Below are 15,779 nucleotides of genomic sequence, written 5' to 3'. Positions count from 1 at the left end.
TCTAAGGGCTGACACCCTCAGAAATGTGTTCATGTTAGGATTGCTGTGCCTGTATTTGAAAGATGACACTGTAACTGCCAGGCACAAGTACACCTTCAATCTGAAATTTAATCTCTTAAATAGCTGCCTCAGTGCCATCTAATAAGAACGTACTGGAGAATCACAGGAAACATTTAAGAATATGAAATAAAGTATTGAGATTCAGAAAAGTGAACTGTACAGATACTGGCACTGTGTCTGACACACAGCTATGTAACCATACCAAGTTCCATGAAACTGCAGAAAGTTATACTTTGTTAAATTCTAGTTTGTTATTTTCAGATACAATAAATAGGGTAAAATAAGAAATGTTTTATGCTGTTTGGCTGACATAAATGACAGGCAGTTTTATTCCCTGGATCATATATATAAAATCCGATTAAAATATTAATAATTTGTGTGCTTATGTAGATAATTGGATAGTTCTAATTACTCTCGTTCTCAGTATTCACACCTCCAGTCTTCCAGTCAAAAAGCTTTCCCTCCTTTTTGAAAATACACCACAAGCACATCCCAGAAAATTTGTTAATTCTTTCTTTAATAAAGCGGGCTAGATGTTCTTCCAGACTAGAGATACAAAGTTCCACGACTAAATGAATACCCAGTGAAAATATGATACTGTCTTTCTGCAGTACATACAAATGACATGACATGCAAGAGACTTCAGTCATAAATCACAGATGCGAGATACATTACAACAGTCTCAGATACATATCTTAATCCCATATTAGTTTTCATCAGTAAGTTGCAATGAATATAATTTTTCTATCTGATTACTGTTATCCATTAATATTATGAGCAGGTCATCTTCAGAGAAAAAGAATGATCTTGCATTTTAAATGACAACTTCTTTCTTGGAACTTTTAACATAACACAAGACAGGGTGATGACTTGACGTTTTGTCTAACTTAGAAGCTTCGAACTTAATGAATATACAAAATTCTAAGTATCTCTGCCATATGATCAAGTATCAGATATATCTGAGATGTGGAAGGACATGGTATAACCAAAGCAGATTAATGTACTGGAATTCACTCTCATCTTGTTTGTATAATTACATCTCTGCTTCTGAAGATTTTTATCGTATCCCATGACATGACAGGCATTCAGCTCATCGGTATTCACTGATCAGTGAAAACTTCTCAGAAACTCACACAATCTTTATAAACTTTTAGCGCTGCTTTAAAATACGCAATATTAAAGATACAACTAACTTACAAAAATAAAAGAACTGTACAAATCACACTCTTCCATTGGCAATGAGACTGTTCAAGAAAATAGCAATGTGATCCCTGAAACAAACAACCAGAACAGAACTCAAAAGACTGATGCTTAAAAAAAATAAAAAAAGAAGTAAAAATATTTCCCCTGCCAAAGTACTGGAATCTTTGAGTGTTTATATATCACAGAATATAAAACTTTGCTCTCTGTCCCCAGAATATTTCTTTCCTCTTTCCATAGGTACTTCTTGAACAGATTCCCCTTTGTTGGTGGTGTGGCACAAGCCTTGCTGAACGGGTTAAGGCTAGAAAAGCTTGAAAGACCTAAATAAATCAACAGCCCACCTAATCCCCTGGCATTCATGCAAACTCAGGGAAATAAAATAAACCTGAAGACAGGCATGCATGCTGAATTCCAAAGTGACTTTCAATGAAGCTTAAAATTAAAGCAAAATAAACTCCGCTCTGAAATGTTATGCATTTAAGATCTTTCATCTAAACAGCCATCTGTCTGTCTGTACCACTGTCACAGAGAGGTATAATGCTACGCCTGCTCATAACATTCTAGTATTTTATCATTTTACAAGGCACAAATAATCGCAGAAGGACTACATGGCATTTTTTGAAGGTGTAAGGATATGGCAGCTACCATGTAATTACATGACAATTATCCCTTCAATTCAGTCACTGACACAAACCTTGTAAAATCTAAGACCAGCAAACTACATGTCACCTCATCTTTGGAATACAGTACTTGATTTACAATTACAGACTAAGCAGCAAATAACTACCATTTCTTAACTCCATATAAACACAAGCTTTGCCATGCAATTATGAGGTTGTTGCATGGTATAATGTATCTTAAAAGTAAGTAGCACAATTTTTTTTGCTGCCGTTATAGAGTGACTTTCTGGCGTTCTTTCCTCAAGCTAGCTCCGTGTGGGTCTTGCAAGAGGAGGTGTCCGCTCACCGCTGGTTTCTTTCTGTTAATTCCAACACACTTTAAAGGGATCAGAGAGGACCCCCTCCCCCCCCCCCCCCCCAACCCCCCCCCCCCCCCCCCCATCAGCTTGAAAAAACTGTTAATAGATGTACTATGTACTTGACAGGAAAGAAATACACTTTTTCATAGAAGAACAAGTTCTAGGGTTAATCAGAAACTTTCTGTTGGTTAATGCTGCTGCACCGTTACGCTTTTCTTGACTAGAAATGTGGAAATCTCACAGGAATACATGTAAACAGAGTCTACAGAAGATACTAGTTATGAGATATAAAGTGCTTTTGACTGTGAACATTTCATTTCACTTTGCACCCTTCCCTGGTAAGTTATCATACTCAAGCTAGTTGCAGTTCAACCGGCTGAGGTCTACACTATGCAATATTGCAATTTCCCTTGCACCTACTGTTTTAACCATGGTAGTCTCACTAAAATAAAAAATAATTCATGCCAGGGGGAGTAAAAGTAGATAGATATGAAGAAGGAACAAGGTGAACTGCGACCTCTCAAGGGGAAAAAAAGTAGGCAAAGGGAAATAAGGCTCTGTTGTGTAGGTCCCCGTTCTCAAGGAATTTGTCACACATTCTGTAAGACAGCGCTGAGGAACAACTACACAAACCTCTGCCTCGAACACACCTCAGGCTACTGCCAGATAATGAAGAAACTAGGATTCCTCAACTGGGAACAAGCTTACTGCAAGGGTGATACTTTTAATCTTTCTCATATACATTCCCCACCTCTCTAATCAGAGTTTCTGAAGAAACAGTACCCTCTCCTACTAAGAAAACCCAGTCAAGCATATTTTGTAAAAGGATGATATTAAATCCAGCTTGTCTTTGCTGCTTCAGGTCTGATGCCAAGTCTCTACACGTTTTCTAATCCCTTATGGTACCTAGCACATACTATTCTATGTTTTGGGAAAGCAACAGTTCTGTAGTAACAAAGCTTCTAAGTAAGATAAACATATAACTAAGAATGACTGTATATTAGAAATGGGATTTACGGGGTCTTTATTTAAGGCAGTTATTAAAAGGTGTCTATTCTTTTTGAAAAGTTGCAAATTTATTTATTTATTTATTTATTTTTATTTAGGCTTTTGGCAGCTGAAATGGGTTACCTTTATCTATTTTCTGTCCTTCTAATCCAAAGACTTATCCAGCCCATGGAATCACAGGAATTTGCGCTGAGTTGTAACAATTAATCTTGCAAACTCTTCCAACCTGCTTCTTTAGATGTCCAGTGGGCTGACAATAGCAAAATCAGAATCTTTGCTGTTATTACTACTGTCGTCATCAGGGCTGGAGCTCAGGTTGCTGGAGGAGGCTGAAATGGACCCCATCAGCGGGTCAGAGAATATCAAAGAACGAGAAGGAGCTTCTGGCTTCACCACTGCCTCCTTGTGCGCCTGAAGGGATTGTGCTGGCTCTGGGACAGCACTTCTACGTCCTTCCTCTTCTTTGGAAACCATAATATAGTCATCAGCAGTCTTGCTTTCACTAGTGCTTGAGTCAGTCGTAGTCTGTGAGACAATGGCACAGAAAGGAATTAAAGTTAGTACCACTCTACTACTAAATGAGGTTTATGATGCATGTCAGTGATACGGGAATGGGATAAAGGAATAATCATTACTGAAAAGCAGCAATGCCTAAATCAAGAAGAAAAAAATAAAGTGGGTGTTAACTGAAGTGGGTATTGGATGAAATAATTCATTTGTTATTTACAAAGGCATAAAACATAACACTAGTAATACGTTTCTGGGTATAGCAGTCTTACATGTTTCATTGTAATAGTGCATCCATGTAATGATCACAGCAGCTAGGCACCTAACACAATCATTACAGTCTTGAAGATTTTCATTAATTATATTTTCACTGCTTTTAGTTTTCTGTAGTAATTAATGAAGTAGTTTTGAGGAATTTTTTACTGGTTTTACTGCATGTACAATGGCATTTTGAGGCTTCTCGGGATGGTTTGATAGAGAATTTCATAGTAAAACCTTTGATCAGGGGAACCTTAGTCATATATATACCTGGTTTAGGTTTGACAGATCAAGACTCCCAGGACTTCTAGGCTCAGTGTCATTGAGTATTTCCTAACTCTGTCAGAAAATGAGGGTCTGGGAATGCTCTGTCTAGTTAGATCTTGAGAACCCTGAGCACTCAGGTAGTGGATCAAGACTACGTGTCGGTGTACCAGAAAACTCTCCACAAACTTGCAATCTTATATTTCAACTAGCTATATTCATGAGAAACCCAGCTTTTTAACAGTCAGAGCTATACGTAATTAGAAAGGAAGACTGCCATATATAGCGGAGTGAGATTTCTCACTTGTTGACAACTGGCATCTTGGTTGCAACCTAAATGGGCAACACCGTTTTCTTCTGCAACAGATACATTCAGCTCCTACCTAGCACTATGTTCCTCTAACAAGAACATGACTGCTTTCTTAGTTGCTCTCACACAAATTTTATTCAGAGTAATAATGCAACCTACTGAGCACTCTGTGGGGACAAGCATCCTGAAGTGGTGTGATACCAATATATTTGATTACACTAATGTGATACTGAGAAAAACAAGTGGAGGAGCAGCTGGGGAAATGCATATGTCAACATGTGTGTCAACTACAAGCCCGTCAGCTTTGGTGACTCTTTCGCCAAACAAAAAAAGGTAAATTCACTTTGGTGAAAAAGGGAGATCGTAGGTATTAGAGAAAAAAAGAAAGCAGTTACGTCAAATAACAACAGTAATAACCCCAATGAGATAAACTTAGATCCTCAGCACAGTATGTAAAACTGGAGTATGGAGGGCATCACGAGTATCAGCAAGCCACATGACCTGCAGCAGAACTTATTTTGCCAAATTTATTATTACAGCTGAAAACAACTTTCCATTGCTCTCATTACTGATTATAGATCAGAATGTTCTTGAAAGGGAACTGTAGAGTAGCTCAGGGAGAAAACCCACCAGTGACTAAGAATGACTGTAATTGGAAATGAGGGAGTTAGTTGGAAAACTTCGGTTGTTGTTTACATAGTTGCTACAAATTGTTAAAAGTCACAAACAAGTATTAGCTGAAAGTGAAAATAATGTTCAAATACAGAACTGTGAACTGTTCCCTTTCAAAATTTGTATGAACAAGGCTTCAAATATATAATCATAGAATGGTTTGGATTGGAAAAAACCCTAAGATCATCTAGTTCCAACCCTCTGCCATGGGCATGGACACCTCATCCTGGACCATGTTGCTCAAGGCTCTGTCCAACCTGGCCTTGAACACTGCCAGGGATGGAGCATTTACCACGTCTTTGGGCAACCTGTCTCACCACCCTCACAGTAAAGAACTTCTTCCTTATACCTAACCTAAATCTCACCCGTTTCAGTTTGAAGCCATTGTCCCTTGTCCTATCACTACAGTCCCTGATGAAGAGTTCCTCACTGGCATCCTTGTAAGCCCCTTTCAGATACTGGAAGGCTGCTATGACGTCTCCATGCAGCTTCTCTTCCTCATGCTGAACAGCCCCAATTTTCTTAGCTTGTTTCCCTTTGCAGTAAATTTTTAAAACATTCCATTTTTATAATTTATAATTTTTTGCATGTTATCTACATAGTATTTATAGTAACATTATATTATTATCCAGGTACAATAACAAATAGCATTCCATTTTGTAAATAACATGTTAATAATTTATCATTCAAATGGAAATATCATAAATCCAGAGTATTGGTTACAATTTTAAAGGTTCCAGTGTAATGCAGTTGTCAAAATGATAGAAATGTATTGTTTTTTGATACTAATTAGTTTTCCTTAGATGACTTCATAAAAGTCATACCAAACTGAGCAGATCGCCTTTAGAAATATCAACAGCTGTCTTGTGCTGAGTACTACCAAAATGGATCTCAAACTTCCTGCTCTGTGCAGGACCAGGGTAGTTCAAATGTCAAGCAGTTTCCATGATATTAAAAACAAACTGATCTACCCTACAAGGAGAGATGCTTCACTATTTAAGCACTTCTGGGCTGAGGTATCATTTGTTACTAATTAGCTTTTGCTTTCATTTGGTCTGTTTAAAATACTGTCTTCATGAGCTGTCGATCAGCTGCCATCTCCAGGGGACTTGAGGACACGGGCAGCACACAACCATGGCTCTGCTCCACCAACATAGAATCCTACAATTATAGAATGGTGTGGGCTGGAAGGGACCTTTAGAGGTCATCTAGTCCAACCCCTCTGCAATGCGCAGGGACCCCTTAAACTAGATCAGGTTGCTTAGAACCCCATCCAGCCTGACCTTGAATGTTTCCAGGGATAGGGCATTTACCACATCTGGGCAACAAGTTCCACTCTTATTGTAAATTTCTTCCTTATACCTAGTCTAAATCTACCCTCTTTCAGTCTAAAATCATTACCCTTTGTCCTATCACTACAGGTCCTGCTAAAATGTTTGTCCTCATCTTTCTTACAAGCCCCCTTTAAGTACTTTAAGGCCACAATAAGGTTTCCCCAGAGTCTTCTCTTCTCCAGGCTGAAAAACCCCAACTCTTTCAGCCTTTCCTCACAGGAGAGGTCTTTCATGCCCCTGATCATTTCTGTGGCCCTTCTATGAACCCCCTCCAACAGGTCCATGTCTTTCCTGTACTGAGGGCTCCAGAACTGGATGTAGTACTTCAGGTGGGGTCTCACCAAAGCAGAGTAGAGGGACAGAATCACCTCCCCTGACCTGCTGGCCACGCTCCTTTGGATGTTGCCCAGGATATGATCTGCCTTCTGGGCTGTGAATGCACACTGTGGGCTCATGTCCAGTTCTTCATTCACTGGTAGCCCCTGGTTCTCTTTGGCAGGGCTGACCTCGATCTCTTCATGCCCCAGCCCAATACCAGAGGTTGCCCTGACCCAGGAACAAGACCTTGCACTTGCCCTTGTTGAACCTCGTGAGGTTCACATGTTAGTGGATGCCTAATATTGCAGGAACCCAGCGCGGCCACAAGACACAGCCAGGTGAAGCTTTGCTGGGAGCTCTAAATGCCATGTTCAAAATTTCAGTACTTTCTTTCACATCCCGCCCCAGTCTTGCACAACAGAAATATACATTCCTTTAAACAACCAGTGCTGCATAATTCACCTGGCTTCTCTCCACGCTTCTATTTAAAAGCTCTCGGGGAATGCAGTATAGTCTCATTCTGCAAAATTAGACACTTCATTATTGCAAGCTATCAAGATCAGGTGATTTCAGACCTCGCAGCCCTCACATCTGTGATGGCTCCATCTTGCACAGGGTGACACAGATGTTACCTAGTGACACACTCACTCCACAAGCTCAGTATTTTCCTGGCTGGTACCCCAAGGACGATAATGGCGTACCTATCTTTCTTTCAGCAGTGAGCACCAGCAAAGGCCCTACATCATAAACACTTTGTACCGGTGTTGCAATTTCCTAAATTCTGCTTTCAGAATGCACTTAAAATGCACTTCCTTGCCCTTTGATAAAGGGAAAGGAAAGAAAACTACTCATCCCAATTTCTTGTCATTAGTGTTGTGCTTTCTGACACTACTTTTCATTCTGCCCACACTTTTTGGTTCAGTTAAAGAGATCTATAGCTCGCTGAAGAATCAAAGAAGCACTGAAGCACAGATATTGACTCCAAAATGCTATAAAAGGGCCTCCCATAAATGTTTGCCTATCTCTGGCATACACTGGTATTTTGCTACTGGTATTTCCAGGGGTAAAATACCTCCTCCTTTCTTCTTCTGCCTGTTTCTGTTTCAGGAAACTCATGCTGACGTGAACCATGTTTTCTCCCATCTGCTGCCACTACTGAATAAATGAAAAATGACAGAATTATACTTCCAGTAGCTTTGAAAGTTAACAACCTTACGCCCGTTGCCATATGGCTTCTCCAAACATTTTTCCTGATGAATATCAGCTACTAGGACCAGGCTTATTACAATTGCCCTCATACTGTGAATGAGTTAAAACTAACTGTAAGGATACAATTCAAGAAAGCTTAGAAGAACAGCAGCTCATTTTGCCTCCTTCTTTGAACAGACATAAAGGCAAGATAATGTGTTAATTATCATTCATTATTTAGCAACAGAAGCCTTCTGTTTGTCAACTGTGCACTGCTCCAAAGCCAAACAGTCACAAAACCGTTCTATTTCTTTGAGCCTTTACTATGTTTTTGCATTTTTAATTTTGCAGCTTTCCTTTCCAGAGAAGGGCTGTATCCTTATCCTCATTTTCCAGAAAGGGATTTTGAGGCAAAAAAGAGGAAAAGTACTTTTAAAAGAAGTAAAAGATGGCAATTTATACTTATATAACAACCAAGCCCAAAAGACCAGATTTTAATCTCAATTACACAATAACTACACCTGTAACTTTTCCAGATGTCCTAGAAAATATCCCTATAATTCCACCAGAGAAAAGTCTCTATAAGCCACATCAAACAGAATTACACACATTACTGAAGTCCCAGAAAATGTAAATACAGCAAAATTATTTACCAAGAAATGCATTAAATGGTCTAGAAATGGTTGGTTTTTAATGCTCCTGCATCTCTCAGTAAGTATTCCTGGCTTGACCCAGGGCACCAGTGCAGCCCATTTTCTTCAGCAGAGCTAAAAGCCTGGGCTAAGGCCCAGTTTGGGCCAACAGTTGACCCCATCAATTAACAGCTGAATGTCACAGCCCACTGAATTCAGCAGTTTTATTTTCCTGTTTATTGAAAGAGATCCAAACCTCTCCTCTTTTTGTTTGATTTTAGACACAGGGGTTAAAGACAACAGGCTCAGAAACAGCACAGATTGTCCCAATACTAACAGTCCTCCTAGGGTTCCATTTCTAACCCTAACCTCTTTCTGTCAAAGGGGCTGTTTCTCATTATCATAATTGGAGCTTCTGGAAGATAAGAGAAGGCTAATCCATATGAACGTACTGCACCTCCAAATGTAGACCATGCAGGGCTGAAGCCACATTAATACTCTGCAGGAGCTCAACAACCTCTACTCATGTTGCTTGTAGTTGTTTTAATAGCAGCCTTTGAAATCATGAGGAAATCACTACAGACACCTCTTACTTCCTGGGGTTGGATGTATATACTCTAACTACAGTCTGGGATAAGACTGGACCTCATTATATGTCATTCCAAAGCTTCCATTGGGAAAACAAACCTGCGCAGACCAGGCTTCACCTGCTCCACTCTTAATACTCAAAGGCCAAAGCCCAAGTGCCTCCGCTCAGCGACATGTGGTTTAGACCAGCATCTGAGTAAGGGCTTCTCCAGCTTGAGTAGGGTCTGCCCACACTCATACAGCATGCTGTCATTTCGTATGGCATTCTAACTTCCAGTTTCTAGACTAAATCCGAGTAAAAATCATCAAAAAAGCACAAGTTGCCATTTTGGCGAGAAAGCAAAATGTACTTTGTATAAAATGCTATGAGATAAAGGGCAAAAATAGGAGGTCATTAGATGAACATTCCAATATGCTACATCAGTTTAACCTATGGCTTTATTATGGCAGAAAGTAGTGCTTGTAATGACAACAGCTAAACAAGCAGTGGAAACTCCCTAGCAAAGCTTTGCTCTTTGAACCTGCCATTACTAATTAAAAAAGCCCCAACAAACCTCAATATTGCTTCTAATACTGAAATACAATAAAAATATGATTTTTACATAGAGTGTTCTACCTCAGGGGAATTGTGTGTATTAAATCACACCCTGTGTGATTATTTGAAAATGAATAGATTATTTTCTGTAGTTCCTTAGTAAACTTAATGAAAGTAAACTGACTGCAGACTCAGTTCAGCTCTGAGGTTGAAGTGCTGCCACTGCTTTACAAGTGTGAGTACCAGTAGTGGGGTGACAAACTTAAATCCATGATAGGAATGTTCATATAGAAAAGTACTTGTTTTTAAGATCACATTTGAGTCAGATTGAGTCTTAGACAGGGAGGGACCTTTTAACATGGAAGGAAGATACTTCTTTCTGTGTGTGAACTTGTCCCGTGACTGTATGCTTTGTATGTGAAAACATTGTTTATTGATTCAAGGAGAAGGTCAATAAAATGGAGTAGGAGGCAAAAGCAACCTCCTTGCTACTTCCTTTTTGGCACTGGCCATGAATACACTGCAATGCAGTTAATCAGCTCTTACATAATGGATTCTGGAGGACAAGGACAATGAGAATAATCATATAGGAACATCTGATATGGGAACATTTACCTCCAGTTTTTACATCTATTTGTAGGAAATTAATTTGTGATTCTGTGATCCAGCAATCTGAAAGAAGAACCCCCCTAGCCAAAACTGCATAAACCTTTAATATCTGTGTGTGGAGCATAGGACTACAATAAGATTAATTGATGGGAGTAGGACAACAGCTATAGAAACACTTTTAACCATATGTACCAGGAATGCTGGTATGTTCCCATGTAATGTCTGGACATGCTAAAAGAAGTCTCCAAAAAAAAAAAAAAAGACTAATTCAATTAGTTCCCTGTTTGAGATGTTTTTATCTTACCTGTCGTTCTGAGATGAACTGCTGCTTTGTCATAACAGGTCCCTTTAGGGCATCACCTGTCCCCTTGTTCTGACTGTTGGAACAGTAATGATCATCGGCTATAGTGATTTGCTCATTTTCTTCAGCTTCCAGCTGACTCTGGTTGAAACGCAATGAACCTTTCAGGATATCCTTGATCTGTTGTTGGATGGGAGGATGAAGAATGCAAGTCAGAAAACTGGAGGTATTATACATTTTTAAAGCTCTGTGCAGTATGCTTTCATACACCTTTTCCCCAAAATATTTGAAGAGATAGGAAGCAAGTCAATATTCCTATCTATCTTGGTTAAAGAAACAAGTATCAATGAAATGTTGTTATATCAGAGTCTGGAAAGCAACTATCCAAGAAAACTACAGAGAATGAAACTGTTAAGGTTATTTCCTACCTCACTATATGTTTAAGATTTGTTCCTCATAAAAGGTATTTAGAGGGAGCAGAGGGCAGTATAATCAGAGATACAGATGCTCGGCAGCATTCTCATTTTATGTACATAGTAGTTTTTCTTTTAATTCAATGACATTCCAGTGTCAACACATTTAAATAACAGGGACATAGGCACAACTATTGCCTATGTACATTTTGCATTAAGAAAAACGACGGCGTGGTTGAAGTCCAGAATGTGGTGTTGCACTGCCTCAGTTCTGGTCCAAGGCCTCCAGAACTTTTCAGGGAGCAAACACTATGCAAGTCATTTGAACTTTTATAGCTGAGTTTTACCTTTTTGAATAAAAGTACACGAGAATGCTTGATGCGTTAGTATTAGTAAAACAGCTACAGCAAGACAAAACAGCAGTATACTGAAAGAATAAAAAAGGAGAAAAAAAAAAGTGTTTAATAGCACTTAAGGGTACAAGAGAGTTAAGCTAAGCAATAGTTATACCTGCTTCAAACCAGCCAAGGAAACCAGGATTTCATCTTCTTTTTCCAAGTGTTCTTGTAGTATGACTTCCTGAATATTTCCTGCAACATCAAAAGAAAAAAAAAAAGTTACAGAGAGAAAACTCCCTAAACAAGCTCTAATGTACTGCCAACTTACTGCTGACTTCTGCTCTCAAAACAAAATCCTGTGACCTGCAAACACAATGTCACACACAGACCTAGAGGCTGACAATCTTATTAGCTGTGGAGGTGAGGTCAGCCCAAGCCTGGCACTGCTGCCAGCAGGTCACCAGCAATGCAGGGCTGCTGTGGGACTTCTACTGCACTGCCCTGGTGTACCAATGGAACCAGGCCTCTACTGGCCCCTATAAGAAAACATCAGCCTCTGTGGCTGACAGAGTTATATCTGTCTTTGAACCTGCAAATGCTCTGGAAAGCACTCAGGAACATTTACAGGAATCAGCTGCAATTCACAGGAAGGTTTAGGGTAGGAGCATGGCGATCTTGACCACATGGCCACTGCAGATGCTAAACACTCTTCTTCTTTATAAAAAACTATAAAAAGTTTCATTCCCTTTCCAATCCCTTCTTCTAGGTAAAAGATCCAGGGTTAAGCAAAACTTATTTGACAGAAAGAGCAGTACTGCCACTTCAGAAGACTCCAGCCTATAGAGCTGTCCTCCAAGGATGCATTTCAGTACGCTGGTATATGGTGCTTGCAGGAGTCAGGGCTGCAGGCTGGCTAACACATGAGAGCTGGAGCTGTGGTGGTCTTCCCTGTGTCAGGGAAATGTCACACAATGCTGCAGTCTAAATCAGCCCAGAGAAACTATAGTTCCAATAGCTCTGCAGACTCTTAAAACTATGTCAGGCCTCTTAGCTCCTACTTTCCTCCTCTGTAAGAAAACAGCAAAGATGCCTTAGTGACAGATTTACAGAATGAGACAGTATCTATCAACTGAAAATGACAGGATACTCTTTGTGCCACTCCTGCCTTCATACATACATACAGAGCTAAGCCCAAATCCCTCAGAAATGCTCATCTGGGAACAGTGCTTTGCTGCTCATGAGTATCTGTATCCCAGGTGCTTCACAATTCAGAGCTTTCTACCACTAATCCACACCTGCACTGCATTTGTTTGCTTTTAAAAACATCCTACATGTTCAGGGCCTGAGCCAGTGAAAGAAAGGCCAAAACTGTTGTCACAGGTTATGCTGACAAGGACAGACACAATGACACCGCCAACATGATGTTTCAAGTAAAAGCATTGAGCAATTCGGCGTAAGTTTTGCGCTTACAGGATAGATAGGAAAAGAATGGGATGTGGGAGATTGAGCAAGAAGAACCATTAAAAGTAGAGAGATGGATTAAAAACCCACATATAAATGCATAAGTTTGAAATTGAGTTAGGGATAGAAAAGAGTAATGGGATATAAATGAAGAATGGAAAGGTCAACAAGGAGACAGGATCCAAGCCTAAGCACTAAATGAACCACCAAAGAAGCAATCTGAAAAGCAGAGCAACAGTGGAAACAGGACAACTCAGTATTGCATAAACAGCCTATGTGAACAGGGAGATCCATGTTTACATTATCTAGCACTCATTATTTACCATATTACAGAGGCGGTGTCCTGCAGCAACGAAGTTAAACCTAGTACAATTGAACAATGTGCAGTATAAATTTTACATCAGAAGGACACTGCATTTGAAAGCTAGAAATAATATAAAATCAGATCTTTCCACAAATACATAGCATCGTGATTTGAGAGAAAGCATAATTAATTCAACATTTTACTTACTTTTTTACACTTTATATGTAGATGGTCTTGTCTCAATTTGGCAAGTAAAGTATATAATATTTACTTATAAAACAATACTTAAGATCCTAATTTCCACTGTTCCACAAACAATCCATGTTTTTCTACTTTTAAAAGGTTCAGAACTCAAAACATCAGAAGTCCAAAGTCTTCACAGGCAGGAAAGCAATGCTTAATCACAGCCTGAATCATTGAATTCAACTGTCTTTTCCATTTCTTGGCATTCGCAAGAAAAGCATTTCTATAGTGTTTGATCCCCACATAAATCAAAACCATACATTAAATAACTAAGGTATGCATACTGACTAAGCAGATGGACAAAGAACATAATTCAAAACAAAACTCCAAACTGCTGAAGCTAAACAAGGGAAATCTAAAACTCAGGAAAAGAAGACTGATAGAACAAAAGCTGAAAGGTATTCTACATGATGTGGAAATAATTTACTATTATTTCTGTTTCTTAGAGATGTTTTTTGTCTGTATTTAAAAAAAAAGGGAAAAGAATCTATCACTGCTACAAAACCCAGCTGTAACTGCGTTTGAAGAGGCAGTACACTGAAAAATTTCTAAGAACTTAGGAATGGAACTGCAATAGCTTGCCAGCAGTAAAAATCAATAACAATGTTTGTATCATCACATATTTACTTTAGCAAGATTAATGACAGATTTTAATATTAGTTTCAGAGGAAAAACGATTAGAAGAGAAAAGGTTGGAAATACAGCAAAATTTTGTAATACTGAACTGTTGAATTTTTCACATTTCCCTTCAATATGCAGTATCTTTAAAGTACAGTGGGACATATGTCTTATACATAGGGTCTATTATTTTTAATCAGTTAAAGGCACTAAAATGTATTTTGGAAAAATTTCCACTTGCAGTTTGCTCTAAGACACAATTTGGGACTCAAAGACCACACTTCCACTTAACCTAGAAAAATACCCCAAGATGAAGATCACTCTAATTAGCCACTCCTCCCTTCCCCCAATAAGTAACAGTTGTGACATAAGTGCATAAATCGGGATGTCTTTCTCTAGTACAGTGACACAGAATGGAAGTTTCCCTGTGGAACTGGCAATGGATCTTTCTTCTTAAATGCGCCCTTGAACTACACATGGCTTCTATAATCCCTATGTCTTTTGAATGCAGTTTATTATGTGATAAGTAGGGAACCCAAATCTATCAGTGCTCATCCATTTCCCCTGGCTTATGAGTAGAGACGAAAAAAAACATCTTTAGAAGAGAGGAGCATACAGGCAATGTGATCTTGCATGAGCACCTCCTTAATCACATCCTTCTGCCGGGATCACCCTTTGTAATCCCTGTGGACTGGAAGCAGAGGAGTGAAGAAGGGGGATGGCAAGCAACTTCGTACACAGTTCCACAGCTGCACTGTGAATGGCTGTGCCAGGGCTCAGCAGTTCTCGCCTGGAGGGACTTTCATCCAAGCCTCTTCCCACTGCTGGGGGATCTCACAGGGCAGTCAGTTGCTGAGGTGAACTGGGAAACTAAGCCCTCAAGTGAAGTCAAAAGCTTATTATTTTACCTTTCTGTATCTCAAAAGATACCCTTGTATCTATACATACTTATAAAAACACTAGGTAAGTGCTAGGAAGCATTTTTGATATGATATCGCTCAGGTGAAGGACATTTACATTAAGCTGAGATGTATAATTTAATTTTTCTTCCTTCATAGGAGATGTTACTGTATTTTAAGAGAAGTGCTTTGTCTATATAAATGAATTGGCCACATATTCACTTTTTTTTTTCCATTACCTGATGCTCTAAATTAGTACCTCACAGCTTTAATTACTGTTTTCATACCTATCTTAACCCCCCCTCTCTCCCCCAAAATCTACATATCTCAGTTAGGAACTGAAAACACTTTCCTACCTGTAAAACAAACACTGATACAATGAATCAAACAAACTGATTATGTGATTTCTGGATTATTCAAAACTGAATCCAGTTTGACTCTCTGCTATAAATATCTTACTAGGATAGCTCTAGTCATTCAAAAGTTAACAAAATCCTACAGTACTTAGAAGGCTAAGGCTAAGGTCAAATATTTCTGGCTACCTTTTTTGCCTTTTTTTCTTTCATCAGGATTTCATTTACTTGATGCTAAATGCTTTCTGCAGAAAAAGAAAATATGTCTGTTTCAGTGAAGTTCTTACCAGAGGAAAATAAAAGGTGAATTTTGCAACCTGTCACCTGGTGGTCGGAGCACTGCTGTGAGATGCAGGAGATCCCAGACAGCCATTACATGATTCT

The 15,779-nt window shown here is 39.1% G+C and overlaps 1 protein-coding gene across 1 annotated transcript in view; it reads right to left on the bottom strand.

Annotated features, from left to right (window-relative positions):
• Positions 1 to 3,399: 3,399 nt before the first annotated feature.
• TBC1D5 (TBC1 domain family, member 5) overlaps positions 3,400 to 15,779 on the bottom strand; it is a gene marked incomplete at its 5' end in the record, with an annotated part of 80,294 nt that continues 67,914 nt past the window's right edge. The window contains 3 exons of the mRNA XM_010023598.1: positions 3,400 to 3,775; positions 10,770 to 10,946; positions 11,690 to 11,769. Of these exons, the coding sequence (XP_010021900.1) occupies positions 3,485 to 3,775; positions 10,770 to 10,946; positions 11,690 to 11,769 (548 nt within the window). The remainder of the gene's footprint in view (positions 3,776 to 10,769; positions 10,947 to 11,689; positions 11,770 to 15,779) is intronic.

This window comes from Nestor notabilis, unplaced genomic scaffold (assembly GCF_000696875.1).
Source record: "Nestor notabilis isolate BGI_N333 unplaced genomic scaffold, ASM69687v1 scaffold1620, whole genome shotgun sequence".
Lineage (NCBI taxonomy): Eukaryota > Metazoa > Chordata > Aves > Psittaciformes > Psittacidae > Nestor > Nestor notabilis.
Note: the sequence above shows the minus strand (reverse complement) of the source record. Positions and strands in the feature narration are given on the sequence as shown.